At 34.2% G+C, this 18,339-nt stretch overlaps 1 protein-coding gene across 1 annotated transcript; it reads left to right on the top strand.

Moving 5' to 3' along the window:
- Positions 1–8,944: 8,944 nt before the first annotated feature.
- Positions 8,945–17,546, top strand: LOC114721822 (protein LEO1 homolog). Its single transcript, XM_028907688.1, has 13 exons — positions 8,945–9,127; positions 11,568–11,714; positions 12,117–12,463; positions 13,154–13,292; positions 13,391–13,579; positions 13,958–14,134; positions 15,076–15,207; positions 15,291–15,470; positions 15,541–15,672; positions 15,817–15,921; positions 16,016–16,264; positions 16,673–16,839; positions 17,136–17,546. Exons 1-12 carry the CDS (start codon positions 8,945–8,947, stop codon positions 16,811–16,813), a joined length of 2,121 nt encoding a protein of 706 aa, XP_028763521.1. The 3' UTR covers positions 16,814–16,839; positions 17,136–17,546.
- Positions 17,547–18,339: the final 793 nt, after the last annotated feature.

Genomic DNA, 18,339 nt, shown 5'->3' on the forward strand with positions numbered 1-18,339 from the left:
TTGGATCCGAAGCTGAACCGTCTCTCGTCTGTCGCTAATAGGATTTGGGAAGCGTTTCCAATGAAATAAGCCGAGGGCAAGGGGGTGGCCGCGTCAAGCCTTGCTGGGGGTAAAAATCGGAGATCAAGTGACCATCCACTTGAAATTTGACACGCGGCGTGGAGCCCACTTGGAGTTTTTCAATTAAAAAAACGAAAACGTGTAATATTTTTCTTTCACCCTCCCTTTGTGTCTTTATTCCCTTTTTTATCATGCCATTGCAATTCAGAAAGAAAGCCTTCCTTTTTTGTGAAACTTTCTGGTGATAAACTCGGAATCCTTTTTTGCCCTTTTGCAACTTATTATATGCGACTTCTAGATTTCAGTCTTTTAATATAAAATCTGTTTAATTAATTTGTATAAATTAAAAAAATAAATTAATTAATAAATTAACTATAATAAATATGACATAATTTTTCTAGAAACAAAAATGCAAAGAAAGAACATAAAAAGAAGATATCCATAAAATACTCATATATAACATTAGCGTATACCTATAAGTTTGTAAACTAAGTAAATTAGCTTTAAAAAATGATAAGTATGAGAAATACAATGAGTTAAAATATTATATTTTTAATTAAATTCAACTCCCAACTAAATTTTATATTAAAGATTAAAAATAAAATGTAGCTTAAAAGTCAAGAGCTTGTCAGTCTGGAATGATATTCATACCTAGTCAATGTAATGATGGTGCTTAGGGGTGTTCATGAGGTCCAATAGCCCGGTATGCCCACCCAGACCTGCCAAAAAAATGGCCAACCCAACCCAAAAAATACAGCTCAAAGAAAAAATGGGTATTTTCCAACTAGGCTATTCATGGGCAGGGCCCGGGCCGCCGACATGGCATGCAACCCTGTCCATTTGGCCCTACCCGAAATATATATAATTATTTATATTATAATATATATTTTTTCAGAATTATAATATATATAGTGTAATATTAAAATGCTATATTTTATTATACTTCAATACGCAAAAAGAATATTACTCCCTTATATTATTAGACTTTATATTTTTAAAGTTCTAGTTCTTCTAAAAAAAATATATCACCTTTTTTAGCTTTTTTAAATCATCTTGTTGTGCACTATAATTGTCTTTTGACTTTTATATGTTGATATTACTTCATATATAATGAAATGATACTAATTATACCAATTTGAATGTAATATACAGATTTCTATAAATTATATTAAACTATAAGTTAATAATATAATTGAACATGTTAATATATCTTGTACTTTTTTATATGTTTTGTTATTTTCTCAACTTTGTGGAGGTTGATGCAAATCATTTGGACTTTAAGACTTTAATTACAATTTTTTTATTGTCTTGTTTTTAATAAATTATAGATATTGTTAAATTTTTAAAGTATGGATATCTGTTAAGACATATGGCAGTTTCACGACTCAAGTTATAAATTTAGACAAGGAAAGCCTGCCCTGCCATGCCCGCAATAACCCAGCTCAAAATAGCACGGGCTTCTACTGGGCAGGGCCGGGTACCGGGCTGCATTTTGCAACCTGCTCGTCCTTCGAGCTGGGTATCAGGCAGGGGTCCTGCCCTGCCCAGTCCTGCCCATCCACACCCCTAAATTGGTGCTTATAAGTTGGGTTGAACTGAATTTAACCCCAGCACTAAAAAAGGTTCTCATTCAGTACTCATTATAGTGATGAACACAAGTGATGAGTCCTGCGAACTCCTTACTGTCATGCAATCTAGATCATTCAAAATTTGAAATAAATCATTTAGATTTAAAATTTTTAATATGTAATTTTTTTAACTATAAATATATTTTTTTAAAAGGTGCTAGTTATAAAATTATCTTTATTTTAAATTATATATTTATTAGAACAAAAAATCAATTAAAACATATAAAAAATTTAAATTCAATCTGGACTATTTAAAATCTATCTAGATGGTCCAAATTGCAATGAAAACATTTCATGCATGTGCTCCCAGATGAGAGGCTTTTGTGGGATTCTTTGGAATTCTTCAAGTGTTGTGCTGCTGGCTAACAGTAAACTTGGAGGGAAACTAGACCAAACTCAAGCTAACTTATAGTTTAATGTTCAAGATTAACAGAAATCTTTTATTAAAAAAATAATCAAACAGTCAAAACTCGAAAGTGGGATTTTGTAACAATATAAATAATAGTAAGATCAACTTAAAAAGCGAGGGCATGACTCTCTTTAGGGAGTGTTTGGGAAGCTGTAAAAGTGCTTCTCAAAAGTACTTTTCCGCAAATCAAGACAAATTCCTTCACATATTTACTTTGTATAATGTAAAATCACTTTTAAAACCATGGTTTTGTTTTCATTCAAACACCCTTGATTTTCCTTCGAATGTGCTCAAGCTAGATGCAGAGGTTATTAGCTTCTTGTTGATTTGTTTCCTTATCGAGGAAAAAAATGCTCAGCAATAATATATTCTGTATAGTTATAGAGAGTCTTGTGACCAGCACCAAGCTCCTTTGAAAAATCTACAATGCGAGAGGATTAGTCAATGCTACCGGCAATAAATATCCTAAGCTCATCCCAAAAAAAAATTGTATGGTTTAAGTTAAGAAATTAATTTAAAATTTTAAATGCAATAAAGATATTTAAGCTCACCCATAAAAATTAGTTAAAAATTCCATGTAAGCAAAAAAAAACAGAGAATAATTTCTTGCACAATAGATATTGGGTGAGATAAAGGAAGCCCACAAAATCAATCAACATTCATAAAATGAAATAAAATAAAATAAACAGTATGCATCAAATTAGACAAAACAAACCAGGCTCTGTTATCGCATTGCCAATGTGATGACTTGTCTACTGTGTCGACAAGAACTAGGACACTAATCAGTAAAAATGAGCAACCATCAAGTTTAAGCTGGTCAATTTGAAGTAGTTAAAGAAAAAATATGATGAGCTCAAATTCCATCATTAGCCTTTTATATAAAATGATCAAAACGATGGCATGGATGACAATCGGAAAATGATGGATAGCATATAACTTAGTTTTCTCTACAAGGCTCAAAGTCATACAATTAAGAAAAGCCACAAACACAAAATCCGTAAGTAGCAACAAGTGACCTTAAAACCTACGAACATTCTCGGCGAGAGCGAAGTCTTCGAGGTGTGGTATTCATTCAACAAACGTTCTTCTAGAGCTGGTAATACGTGGGCCCAGCCCGCCAGCCTGCCAAAAAGGACGGGCTCGGGTTGGCAATATGCCAGCCCGCCAAGGTGCGGACTATTCCAGTCCGCACTGTTTTGAGTCCGCTCCACTGCGAGCTAGCCCGCGGGTTGGCAGGCTGGCCCGCTTTTTTTTTTTTTTTTTTAATTTTTCATATAATTTTTAATATAGTTAAAATATTTTGACCTTCAAATTTCACATGAACAATTAAACATTGCTTCTTTCATATCATTGCATAAGTAATTAAGCATTTTATATACTTGTGATTCTGTGTGTAGTTATACGAAGATCGTCATCCATCTTTTATTTTTCATTTATTTGTTGTGTCACTATAAAAGCCTTTATAAAATTAAATAAACATGTGATACTTATACATTTACACATAAAGTATCTACTTAATTAATTTGGATAAGAAAACTAAATTACTTTGAATAAGAAAACTAGTTAAATTAATTATTTATAAAGAATATATTAGTTTTTAAAAATATTTTCTTAAATTATAAATTAATCTTCACTTTATTTTATTATAGCTCACTACTCAAATTCAAGATTCGAAGTCTAATTTTAAAATTTCAAATTAAACTCAACCTATACTAATAATAATATTTTTTATTTAAAAAAAAGAATATTGAGGCGGGTTGGCGGGCTCGGGGCTTGCATGCCAAGGTGCGGGCTACTTCAGCCCGCACCGCTTTGGGCCCGCACCGCCATGGGCTGGCCCATATCCGCACCGTCAGCCCACATTACCACCTCTACATTCTTTCATATGATTGATTTGCTGGCTGTTTGAGAAAAAGTCAACAAAGAAGAATTCTAAACATCCCTTATCCTGCTATATGGGATGTTCTTGTGCGCCATGGATCAGAATCTAATGGATAAGATAGGATTTAGATTCTCTCCACTACCTTTCCATCATTTTCCCCTCAATTACCCTTTTTTTCTCTTCACAACTATTGGATCAAAATTCCAATGGTCCAGATTTAACATCTTATAAAAATAATGTTATTAAATAAATAAATAAATAAATTTAAACTGTTAAAAACTGGTCTGAACAATTTACAATTGTAATAAAAAAAATTTTAAAAAATTGCTCTATAATAACAGTCTGTAGTTGTGAACTGTTCAGATTAGATTTTAATAGTTTAAATTTATTTATCTATTTTTTATCATAATATTTATTTTTATAAAATGTTATAAAATATTAAATCTGGACCATTGGAATTTTGATCCAATGGTTGTAAAGAGAAAAGGAGGGTGGTAGAGGGAAAGGGGATGAGAAGGGTAGTGGAGAAAATCCAATTCCAATAAGATATTACGGGAAGCCCATGAGATTGCTATAACAATAATATTTTTTGTCCGTGCATTTAAAGGTATGAATACCAATAACCTGAAATTACAAGATTTAACTCAATCTTTTACATATAAGTAAACTTTGTCAGCAGTGACACTTTAATTCTTCAAAATTCTGCGAGTCTTCTAAATATATAAGTACCTGCAAATAAAGCATAAATCCGAGTTGTGTTATACAGATATTGTCCTTAAAAATTATTCCGTAACTGCTAGTAAAACAAGAAGCACTACTCCCCAAGATAAAACAAATTATTCCTGGAAGACAAGGTGAGCAAAAGAGAAATTGTCAAATTTGCCTTTCGTTATTGTTTGTCTATATGTATTTGAAAGATTGGATGCCAATCACCTGAAATTACAAACAAGATTAAACTCACAATCTTTCACATATAAATAAACTTTGTTGGCAGTAACACTCTAATTCTCCGAAATTCTGCAAGTCTTCTAACTCCTCTATACACGGACACTATAACATTTATTATTTAGGCTTTAATAATTTCAAATAACGTGAGACTCTTTCTTTAAAACACCTACACATAATATTTATAATAATCTTTCATAACGAAATTCGCGAAGCCATTCGCTTTTGAGTGTGCGGATCAGACCAGTTGAAAGGAAATCTTCGTAATCTCGTGACAAATGACCGTCGTTGTTTTTGTTTATTCACGTTGATGCATTTGTATATTCGGGTTCCGCAGAATAGGAATCTCCGCGGCCAATCCAATTGCGGGCTACATATATGTATGAGTTCCTGATTCATTCATCACCAATATAATACTACCTCCGATCCTTAATATAAGACCCCGTTTGATTTTTATTTTGGTCCTAAATATAAGACTTCAATCCACTTTGTCTCTCATATTTATACATTTTTTTCCAAAGTAACCCTTCTAACAATGATAGTTTTAATCAATACACTTGATTAGTAAGGATATTTTAGGAAAAACAACATCTATTTAGGACAAATAACTAACTCAACTTACTTCCTTAATCTCCTCAAATTAGTCAACTGGCTCTTATAATTAGGATCGGAGGTAGTATAAGAATACAAAAATTATGATGTCAGCGCGGAACAATCGTAAAGGTGACTGACCTTTCCACATCTGGCCTTGCCCAAAATATCATAAAAAAATAGCATGTAACTTTCTTTTGGAGTGATCATTATACGTATATAATTCCATCTTTTTAAAAACTACATGAATGTATCTTTTTCCTATTTTTCAAGTACGTTTAAAAAAACTTATGTTTTAGTTCACTTTTAAAAAGTGATGAGATGTCACTGATTTCAAGTTGCAAATAAAAATCCATATTTACATCAATAAAAATATTCAAAAAAAAAACTTGACTAAAACTTGTGGAAGATTTGTGGTTAGAGTCAACCGTGATGAGTAAAGGTTAGGCGGTTGTTAAAAATGCCCCATATAACAGTGGATTGGTTTTTAGCAAGTCATAACTTGTCATGATGAGTTGACAGGTTGGCCCACTAACCTACCAGTATTATTTTTTATTTTTTTATTATTTTTAAATATTTTTTTTATACAATATAAACAAAATATAATGAAATTTTTGTTTTTCCTTCAAATACTTAATTGAAAACACAAAATAAATTATATAAGTATTTTTTTAACTTCTTAGATAAGATTTACAATATAATAACATACTAATAATAATTAATGAAATTGAAAAAATTAAAAAAAAAAAGTGAGCTACCCCCAGTTGATTGTGGGTTTTGCGGTGCAGGTTAAAATATATTGTCTACTGATGGATTGGCTTTTAGCCAATCTTAACCCGTCATTTTTGTGCTGGTAAGTGGGTTAGACTTACGGGTTAAACCCATATTACTAACTCTATCTGTGGTTATGTCTTTTAAAATGATACACAAATTTATTTAAGCAAAACATTGTTATGTAGTTGATTTTAGCAGGATACACATAAGTCTATTTAGAGCTCATTTGGAATGACTTATTAGCAATTTTTTAATCGTGATTTATATAATATGAGATAAGCATGTTAGATAAGTTTTGTCTCAGCATATCATGATTTTTTTTTTTGGTACAACAAACAAGCATTAACTTCAACGGAGATACTACTATGTAAAACGAAGCCTAAGACAGGGTTAACAAGACATTCTAGAAACCGCAGGCTAAGTCTTTTTTCATTTGATCCACGCAGAATGTAGGTGGGTCCAGCAACACGGTCCTCACAATATTCATCTCGTGAGCCTTCTTCGCAGGTAAGTTTGCACAGGTCAGTGCCTCTCTGTGAGCATGCGATATCTCGATATCCCAACGGGCAAAGATTAACAACCTTACACCCGAGATCTTAGTTGCCAGGGGGTGATGTTGTCCATTCTCTCAATACAGGAGTTGTAGCGTCTCAAGGAGTCGGAGAATAGTTGAACCTTCCTCAAACCCTTTTTCTTGCAAAGTTGCAGTCCTTCTTTAATGGCTTGTAGTTTAGCTGCGACTATGGATCTAAAACCAATCTCTTGTTGAAAACCTACTATCCATTGTCTATTCCCGTCACCAATCACTCCCCCATATGTGGCAAGACCCTGTCCATTTCTTGAGCCATCGACGTCTAGCCTCACCTACTCCTCAGGTGGTCGACGCCATTTGGCCGCTTTGCACTATGATAGATTGAAGATTTGATGTTTGAGCCTTCCGTTTTCGATTGATCATGAATTTAAACAAGCCCATAAAAGCTAATCCAAACTAGGCCTTAGTGGTGTTAAATTAATTTTGCATTGGCTTTTTATCATCAAATATGGATATAATAAGGAATTAGCTGATTAAAAATATATATATAGCACACCCTTTTTAATGAGCCTGAATTTCTCAGTCAGGTTAGGTGTCTTGATAAAATGTCGCAATCTAGCTCGTCCCAAGAGATGTGATACATGTGCGATCCTATTCCTTTTAATTTTATCAGTATATTTAGGTTGATGTTGTGAATGTGCTGGTAAAAAAAAAAAAAGGTTGATGTTGTGAATGCGTACGCAAAATATGCAAATTAAAATATCCCCGATACGCAAAATCTGAAAAATAAATTATACAGTACTATGCATGGTTTATGAATAACGCGGCTTAAAAAAGTTACAGTCCTATTGTGCATTAAAAAAAAAAAAAATCAGACATGAGGTTGCTGCTCTCGCCACAATTACATGCCTTGAAGAAGAGTGACATCATCCAGGGGAACGATTCTCTTTTTCCCCCCGGTAATGGCCCCCACCCCACTTTTTATGGATAGAATTGTGAAAAACAAAAGATCATGATAAAATTACACCGCTAAAAATGAGAGTACGAAGTGCGTGTAAAAAATATAATACCAGACAAATGCCAGACAAATTTTTACCTTGAATCGTTATACACTGTTAAATTTGACTGTTACAAATACTAGACAAATTTAACGGGAGATAATGATCAGAATACTTTTGTTAAAAAATAAAACTTTCAGAATAGATAAGAGTCAAAAAAAATTTCAGGTACTAAATATTCCTCTGTGAATATTTTTGAGATATTTAAACACACTTTGATATCTACAGCACGAGGGGAGCCGAGCTGATCACATTTTCTGTTCAGCTCCCCTCACAAGTACTGTTTACATGGGCAGTAACAGCCCATATGGGCAGTACATGTTGGGCTCTGTACATGTTTCTTATCTCTTTGGCCCAAGTGTTTGCTCGTTCCAATAAATCCTAAGTAGTTAGACAGGAGAGTAGCATGAGCTATGGCTGCCAATTTTTCAGCCGCTTTCACAAAAATAGGGCCCAGCTCCAATGAACGCTTGTGATTAAGGCCAATAATGAGAGATTCAAATTTCAAATTTTGAAATTCACTCCGCCCCATTTTTTAATCATCCTTTCTATCCTTCCTTTCCGGCTTACCAATCTACCATTTTTTTTTAATTTTTGCTGTAGCATCCCTCCTATTTTTCTTTGTTTCTCAGTATCTCTCTTGAGCTAAACTTCAGTTGTGAGTTCTCCGTTTTTGCCGACCTTAACTCTAACATCGTTACTCATGGTTTAAAGATAAGATTACTGCATGTTTCTTTTCGTTTCTCTTATACTCCATCCTTTTTCTACTCTTTTTTTATATTCTTTTTTAATATCCTAAAGTTCACCAGAATATTTATAGTTAAAAAATGTGAATCAACTTTTTTTTTTAATGGACAAAGAAAGCCCGGAGCAAGACAAACGCAGACCCGGAGCGTCCTTCATCACAAGCTCGGAGATGCACGCAGGCGGGTTAGAGAAGCAGGTGGAACCCTCCGCCATGCCTAACGCTTCCTTGGCGGGAGCGTCTACCATGCAGTTGGCATCACGGCTGCACCGAACAACCATTTGGCGTCTCAGCATCGAGTGGATCTCTCGAACGGTATGATGATAGCATTGCATCCTGTCGTCAAGGGCCAAACCACCGCCTTCACCGACATAGCTCGAAGCCCATCAGCACGCGTGGATGACCGCCTAGCTATGGTCTTCACCTTGGCAACAATTTCCTCCGCCCCTTCATCCTTGACACCGAAGACTAGGGAGTTCCGCGCTGACCGCAGTTGGCGACACGTTAGGGCGAATCAACCTTTTATGTTCTTGAAATTTAACTTACTATATAGAACCCGATTGTTGAGTTAGTTTTGATCCTAAATATAAGACCTATTTATCATATTTATCAATTTTTTTTAAATTACCCCTATATTCTCCCAATCATAATCAAGTAGCAGAGAAAGAAAGGGTATTAAGAAAGATGATTATGGTATTTTAGGAAAAAAATGTCACATTTCTTATAGTTAACTAACTTACCTAACTTCCTTAATCTAATCAAATTAATTAAATAAGTCTTATATTAAGGACCGGATGAGTATTAAACAGTACTCTTTGCTGTTTTTTTTCCATCAGAATTTTCCTAAATTTGGTCAACGCTATTGCATGACTCATGCCATCTCAGCCTTCTTCATATACATACCCCCATCGGTCCTAATTATAAGAGCTAATTGACTACTTTAAGAAGATTAAAAAATAAGTTAAGTTAGTTGTTTATAATAAATAGGTGTTGCCTTTTATAAAATATCTTTATTAATCAAATATATTAGCTAGAACTACTATTATTAGAAATATTATCTTGAAAAAATGTATAAGTATGAGAGATAAAATAAATTGGATTTTTACTTTTAAACCAAAATAAAATTCAAACATTTTATATTAAAAATAGGAGGTAGCATGGTTTATATGAGTACGTAGAAATGTAAGAGCCGATCACACCTTGTCCTCTCATTGTATCATCCGGTAATTTATAGTACGTATAATCAAAGAATTTATATTTTATATTGATAGTAAAGCTAAATTCCTTTTTTTTTCCCGGGGATAATGCTAAATTCCTATATTACTTTATATTCATGGCACTTCCAGATTTAAATATTCTTTATTTTAAAAATATAAATTAAAGACAGCCGTTTAAAAGTTAAAACCTAAATCTAAAAGATTAGATCCATTGTCAGTATATCGTAAAATGTTTTGTATAAAAAGGACACGAATTTATAAATTCTGCTTATAAATATGCTGCTTGGTATTATCTCTATTTATAGTTGACAAAAAAATATAAACTCTATTTATATTGACAACGATATTTTATGTTGATAATTTTTGTTGACCCCAATAGACATATTATTTTTGGTCAAAAAACTGATATATCGATAATCTCGTATTTTATTTTACTAATGACACTATTTAAATTATATTTTATGTTGATAATTTTTGTTGACCCAAATAGATATTATTATTTTCAGTCAAAAAAACTGATATATTGATAACTTGATACTACTCATAGTCCTTAATATAAGAATTAGTTGACTAATTTGAATCGATTAATGAAACTAGTTAAGCTATTTATTTGTAATAAATATATATTGTTTTTCTTAAAATATTCTTACTAATCAAATGTATTGGCCTAAACTATCATTATTATAAGAATTATCTTGGAAAAAAAAAGGGACAAATATGAAAGACAAAATAAATTATGATCTTATATTTAGAACCAAAATAAAAATCAAAAGAGGTCTTATATTAAGGACCAGAGGTAGTATTTGATATTACCAATAATACTACATATGATTCTTAATATAAGAGTTAGTTTAATTTTCATTTTGGTCCTAAATAAAATCTCATTCCATTTTGTCTCTCATATTTATCTATTTTTTCAAAATAGTACTTATAGTAATCGCACAAGTTAAAAGTTGCATCAAACGGTAATTCTAGCTAATACACATGATTAGTAAGAGTATTTTAAGAAAAATAATACTCCTCCGGTCCTTATTATAAGACCCAATTTGACTTTTTATTTGGTCCTAATTGTAAGACCCAATCCATTTTGTCTCTTATATTTATGCATTTTTTTTTCAAGATAATCCTTCTAATAATGATAGTTTTAGCCAATATACTTAATTAGCAAGGATATTTTAGGAATGACAACACTTATTTATTATAAATAACCAACTTAACTTACTTCCTTAATCTCCTCAAATAAGTCAATTGGGTCTTATAATTAGGACCGGAGGAGTACTTATTTATTATAAATAATTAACTTAATAAATTTTACTCAAATTAGTTAATTAATTTCTATATTACAAATAAGAGAGACAGTAATGTTTAAACTAAAGAAGCTTAAAGATGAAAGCCTCGATTATAAATTGGGATTATTCCCCTGTAAATTTAATCAGGCCAAAATTCCTTGATTAAAAAAAAAAAAAAAGTCAGGCACAAATTTACCTCAGGTTTCAACTTTCAAGAATCAAAACCTTGAGTGGGACGATTATCCCAGAGTGCTCGGCTAGAAGTTGGCTTTATCGGTTCCCAAAAAAAAAAAAAACCACGCAACCCCCAATCACTTTCGCAAACCGTCGGGGTAAAACACTCTCCAGGGATCAAAACGACGAGTGGCCGTTTAATCGTCTCCGCGGAAGAAAATCACCGAGTCTTGTTTTATACTGCTATTGATCAGACCTGAGAGAGGAGGAAGGACGAGAGGCTGGCACCAAACAGAGATGGGAGAAGAAAGCGACACCAGATGATGCAGAACCTCTTCGGCGATCAATCAGAAGAGGAAGAAGAGCTTGATTCCGAACATGAATCGAATCCCCAACCCACTTACGCTTCTGTAAGATACGATTTCTTGTTTCTTACCCCCAAATTCTCTCTTTCGTTTACTGTTAGAGCGTGCAATTTCATTGTCTGAAGCTAGGTTTCCTGTTTCTTCCCCAAATATGAGCATCGGTCTGGCGTGCTGCAAATTCATTCTGTATCCAGACCCGTATTATTTGTAAACTGAAACACGACATTCACTGCAGCACTGCGCATTATCGTAGAAAACGGGACAGACTTTAATATTTATGGGAATCTGTTTACTTGTTCTTGGAACTGTGGGAATGGAAAGATGTTCTTACCTTATGAGTATATACATTTTAAGTGGACTGCTTTCTGTCTCATCTCTTATGTGTAGCATAAAATCTTTACGCAAGGTTACTAAAGCTGAATTGAAAATCATTCTGTTTTTCTTCAGGATGAAGGGGAGGGAGGGATAGAGCCTGAGGTTGAAGGGGAAGGGGAAGTTGAAGGTGAGGGTCATGGGGAGGTGGAAATAGAAAGTGAGGGTGATGTGCCTGATGGGGATCCAGATCCCGGCGAAAGTGAAGGTGAGAGGGAGCAAAGTTCCCAAGAGGTAGATATTGTTGATCAGAGAGAAGAAAGTGAAGCAAGAGATTCTGATAGCGATGCAAAAGATGACTACAATCAGAGAGTTGTGACTAGCAAGCGTAGGGATGTGATTGAGAGTGGATCTGAGAGGTCAGAAGAGCACCATTATCCTGAAAATGACGACGAGGAAGTCGACGAAGCTAGAAGTCCAAGGTATCTTTAACAGGTTCTATACATATATATTATATAGCCCGTTTCGCATCATGATTATAAGCACTTATAGACATGTTTCACATAAGTTGAGACAAAGCTCCTCTCAGATACTTATCTTATATTCTGTAAATCACAATTGAAAAACTATTTAAAAGCCATTCCAAATAGGCCCATAATATAGTACTCCTTCGGTTCTTACTATAAGACTTATTTAACTAATTTGATTAGATTAAAAAAGTTAGGTAAGTTAGTTAAATTATAAGAAATATGAAATTTTTTTCCTAAAACATCATAACCATCTTTCTTAATATCCTCCCTTCCCCTCCTACTTGATTATGATTGAGGGAGTATCGACAGGAGTAATATATGGAAAATTGGTAAATATGAGAAATAGACCTTGTATTTACGATCAAAATTAATTCAGTAATTAGGTTTTATATTAAGGACCAGATGAGTAACTTTTTTTTTTTTTTGTAGATTGTTCAGTGCATGTTTTAATTGACCTAATGTCTGAGTTTCTCTGGCTATTTATGTTTGTTCTAAATCTGTTTGGAATGGTTCTGCGTGTTAAATCATGCCTTAAAATAGATGCTGGAATAGAACTGAGACCATGGTTGATGACTCAATATTTCCTGGCTTTGGGCATGAGTTATTGTCATATGTAGTGAATAAGAAAATATCCTTTGGCAGTGGATCACCCAGAGATGACAAGGATCGGGCTCGCATGTTGCATTCTGCCCCTGAAATTCGTGATGTGTTTGGTGATTTTGATGATGATGAGGAGGAGGCAGAATATGCAGTTCGGCATGACATTGAGCATGATTCAAATGTGAGTGATAGAGTTCAATATTAAGATTTGTCTATTTTTTCATCAAGTACCTAGAATTGAAGTATAAGATAATAAGACTAATCATTTTCCTGGTTTAGAGATCTCCTTTGGAGGAGGAGGAAGGCAGTTATGGAAAGAGCTTAAGACCAGAGGACATAATTGCTGACGAAGAAGCTCATTATGAGTCAGAGGAGGATAACATTGAGATGAAACTTAAAGAGAAACCACTTGGGCCCCCATTGGAGCTAGAGGTTCCACTTCGACCCCCTCCAGCTTTTCCAGAAAAGGTATGCCATTATGTCTATTGATGATTCTTTTATATCTCAAGGGCACAAGGGGGATGGACAAGACATGTAACTAGACGTCTGATATTGCTTATGTTACATCTTTATGATTTAGAAGATTATATATAAAGAAGCTTGGGTGAATGTAGGAATTTTGACATCGCATAATGTATTTTTTTAGGGCTTTGCTTGATTATCACTTTACTGACCTGTTTGATGAAATGCTAATGCAATCTTACATTTTGATATCAAGGCCATGCTTAATAAATTATTGCTGTTTCACTATATAGGTGCTTAATCTACATGTTGAAATGACGTTTATAAGATGATTTGCATTACAGTGACAGTATATGTTGAGTTTTGACACTTTTTTTTTTCCAGATGAATATGATCAAAGTATCTAATATTATGGGTGTTGACCCAAAACCATTTGATCCTAAAACATATGTTGAAGAGGATACATTTGTTACTGATGAATCTGGAGCCAAGAAACGCATACGGTTGGAGAACAACATTGTGCGCTGGAGGACTGTGAGAAATCCTGATGGCACAACGACTGTATGTAGCAATATATCATTGTAGTTAGTTTTCCATACAGTTTTCATTTCATGCCCATGGATAGAAGACAGATGATCTTGTATATAAGCTGTTTTTCACTTTTATATACTTTCTTTGTTCTCCTATTTTGTGCTTTATAATTGTCCTTTTTATGTGGTAAAGAGTTATCTGAAATAACAAGCTTGATACTGAGATTGATCTTAGCTGTTGAGGTAGAATTTCTCTGGAGGATGTAAAGTTCACAGGTTCTTTTGACATATGACTCAAACCTCTGCGTGCTTGGTAACAAATGGTTTTGCTGAAATGGACGAATAATGAATTTTCTGAATTTGACAAGTTGAGATGTTAAGGAATAATTGGAATTTGGAGGACGAAATTTGAACATCACATTGGTCAGTGATTTATTTTCTGTTTTTCTCCCTTGCTTAATTTCCCGTTGATTGGGACCAGGTGTGATTGAGAAGGTATATTGTATCCAAGTTTAGTTGGCGAAGCTGTAATTTAAAATGGTAAAGGATCAAAAGATGCTAAATGATAAGTCTTAATGGAATAGGTGGTTTAAAGCTTCTGTGAGGCTCAACTGGGTGGCCATGCTCTGACAGGGTTGATTCTGAATAAAATTGCCTCATGGTTGTGTCTGCACATAGTACCCTGCAGTCCAGTGTATCAGGACTTAAATATGTATGACTCACTTAATGAGTGTTTTCTATGTACTGGTCACACCATCAACTTTGTGGCAGTTTTCTTAAAGTGGATGTATAAATAAGCTCCATTGATGTATGTGGGCATAATGGATGCATGTGGTTAATGTTTTATTAATTTTTCATCTGTTCTGCTTTTAATACCATAACTATTTCATTTGAACTGTAGCACCCTTGCTCTTTGATAAAATATGTCATTCATGACCAAGATGAATTATCATTGGTTTTATGCTGATGTAGTGTGAAAGCAATGCTCGTTTTGTGAGGTGGTCTGATGGCAGCTTGCAGTTATTAATAGGGAATGAAGTTCTTGACATATCTGTGCAAGATGCACAGCATGATCAAGCGCATCTTTTTCTTAGACATGGGAAGGTGAGTTGTGATATGCTATATATTACTTTCTTGCTGGTTATTGTCTAGAGAACCATGTGCCCAACGCTATACAATGTGTGCAGGGGATCCTCCAATCACAAGGAAGGCTATTAAGGAAAATGAGATTTATGCCGTCTTCCTTGTCTTCAAATTCTCATAGGTTGCTGACTGCCCTTGTGGATTCAAGACATAAAAAAGTTTATAAGGTTAAAAATTGCATTACTGACATTGATCCTGAGAGGGAGAAGGAGGAAAAAGAAAAGGTATAATTTATTGGATAGTAGTTTCATGCTTTTGCTGTTACTTGTACTAATCTCCTTGTGGATTTTGCAGGCAGAAAGTCAAAACATCAGAGCCAATGTACTTCTCAACCGTAAAAGAGAGAAGGTGAGCCGGAAATATGCTCCCCCTGTAGAAAGGAGGCGCCAACTTTCTCCTGGGTTTTTGGAGGATGCTTTGGATGAGGTTTGCTCTCAAAATATTATTTCCTGCTCAGTCATTGTAGCCTTCATTTGCATGCGCATTTGCCAGAGTGTTTTCTATGCCCATTACCCATCTAATATTTTATACTATGCCAATTTGATTAATCATTCACTTTTCTTTTGTCAGGATGATGAAACAGATTATTATAATTCTCATCGTGCTCGTCGCCGCTTTGAGGATGATTTTGATGTCGAAGCGCAAGCAGAGAAGCGAATTATGAATGCTAAGAAGGTACCATCACTCTGTATGCTGATAGTTGGAATTTTGCTGGTCATCTTCCTTCTATCACTTAATGAAGGCTTTTTCCCTTTTCCTGTGATCATAGTCACAGGCACACAAGGATATCCCTCGAAGGTCATCTTTCCCACCTGTTAAGTCATCCCGGCGCCCGATAGAGTTCTCAGATGATGAGAGAGAGGAATCTGAGTATGAAACTGATGGCGAGGAAGATGATCGACCTCTGCCACGAAAAAGTGCCGAGGATACTGAACCAGAGTATGAGGATGAGGAAGAAGAAGATGAAGAAGAACGTTATGAAGAAGCACAAGTTAATGACGCATCAGAGGAAGAGGAGGTATTATTATTCTCAAATAATTTAGTTTGCTTTAAGATTTGCTGGACTTATCAATGAATAAGTAGGTACGGACTGGCTTCTGTATTTGATTACTTGTATTGTAGAGCTTTGGTCTTCTAGATCGAATATTATGGTTTATATGCAACTTCTTTTGCCCTTTGGTAGTATTTTCTTCTCATTTGTTGTCTACGTTGGCATATAAGTTATTGGCTTCGGCAAAATTATTTTTATTTTTGCTGATGGGATATGAAGTGTGTAGGCTGTGGCAACTGTTAAATGCCAATAATAGGTGTTGGGCGTATTAACCAAAGGGGGAAAAAAAAAAAAATCTCGAAATGCTGCTTGGGAAGTCCAAATTCTCAGAAATTTTTGGACTGCTTTCTGGATTAATCTTGAGAGTTTTGGCAGGAACCAAAGCAGAAGAATAAGGAGATCCGAGGCAGCAAGAAAAGGAAGGGTTTTGAGTCAGATGAGGAATCTCCTCCAAGAAAAGCAACAAACCATGCCCACAGGCGAATGGCAGTTGTTTATGATAGTGATGAGGAATGAATTTCTTCAAGCCGCATTGCCTTCATGTGAGTGTACCTTAACCTTATTATGAGACCCGAGTGTAATCACTTTGTCATTCCTATGAGGGGAGGCCGCGGTAGCGGCCAGCACAATGACGCCTAAATGTTTTGTTTGGAGATGATGAGGAATGCACCTTTTTTTTTCCCCCGTTTTTTGTTTTGCATTTTATTGTTGATGATTAAATTTTGTCCTAGTTTAAAATGCTATCTGACTGTACCTTGCCACCATATTGGTTGTCGATGTTGGTTTTATCTGACATTAGACTGGTTGAGTGCCAATGGTAATGGATGTTATGTTCCAGGGAAGCCGTCCGCCTTGTGCCTTTCCCGGGTTCATTGCGATTGGGATTGTTGAGCAATGTGGTTAGAAGGCGGCTAGCAGATTATCCAATGCAGCAGAAGCCAAGATGGCTCATCTTTCTCCGCTTTCTGTTCCCTTCGCGCATTTGAATTTAGTTATTTACCTTTACATATAATAGAAATGGAAATTGCTCGTCACCTCCAAGCACCTTTAGCATGAATATAGAAGCTTGAGACGTAGCAGAGTATCTTTGGATCACTCACAAAAGCTTATAACTGCCCATGAATTATCATCTTTGTAATTACTGATTATGTTCATTATCACTCTTATTTTCATTTCCTGTGATAATTTTCATTTTTTGCACTCGAATCAATTGCAATCTTCAGTCAATTTATTTTTCTTCATTGTTTGCATGAATTTTTAACCGTTGTTAAATGAAGAAAAAAGTCGATGTAAATTATGGGTAGTATTGGATAAGCATCGTTGCATTTTCAAGCTTAATTTAAAAATTAAAAACGCACCTTTTTCAATTTATTTTATGGTTGTTCACAATCTTCTCCTTTTAAATTGAAAAGTGATCGCTAAATCTTCCAATTTTTTTATTTTGCAGCTTCTTTCCTTTTTTTGGATTTTTGTGTTTGGTTGAATTCATATTGTTCCTTCTATCGGAGTCCCCAAAACATTTGAATTCCTATTAGCTTTGCTTACATGTCATTTCATCATACAATTCACGCATCAAATTGTAACTTTTCTTATACTTTTCGATGTTCAAATTATAATTTTAAAAACTCACTTTTTATGGATCCAAAACGAGACTGAAAATATATTACCCTCGTTTTCTTTTATTTGAGAAAGATTATATAAGCTAGACTTATCCTTGCATGATGTTTCGGTCGATGTTTTAGTGCATTTGAAAGGAAGAAAAAAGGTAAATACAATTGCAAAATTCACACTATTCAACCACTTTATAAGTTTTTTTTTAAGTTTTTAACTAAAAAGTATGCTCAATTCTAAGTTTTGTTTATTGAAGTGTTAATATTTTTTTAATTATTTCATATTTTAATAGTTTAAGAGACAATAGTTTAAAAAAGTGAACAACGTGTGTAAGAAGATTTGAAAGGAAAAAATCCATGGCCACCAGAATCCATGAAACAATTTATCACCAATCATCAATCAATATTTAAGTACTATGCGAGTTAAGATTC

This window comes from Neltuma alba, unplaced genomic scaffold, assembly GCF_004799145.2.
Source record: "Neltuma alba isolate B1F8T4 unplaced genomic scaffold, ASM479914v2 tig00012070_pilon, whole genome shotgun sequence".
NCBI classification, from domain to species: Eukaryota; Viridiplantae; Streptophyta; class Magnoliopsida; order Fabales; family Fabaceae; genus Neltuma; species Neltuma alba.

Coding starts and splice junctions, on each gene's coding strand:
- LOC114721822 (XM_028907688.1), top strand. CDS start 8,945: ATGATAGCATTGCATCCTGTCGTCAAGGGCCAAACCACCGCCTTCACC. Junction 13,580..13,957: donor CTCCAGCTTTTCCAGAAAAG/GTATGCCATTAT, acceptor TTTTTTTTCCAG/ATGAATATGATCAAAGTATC. Junction 16,265..16,672: donor ACGCATCAGAGGAAGAGGAG/GTATTATTATTC, acceptor GAGTTTTGGCAG/GAACCAAAGCAGAAGAATAA.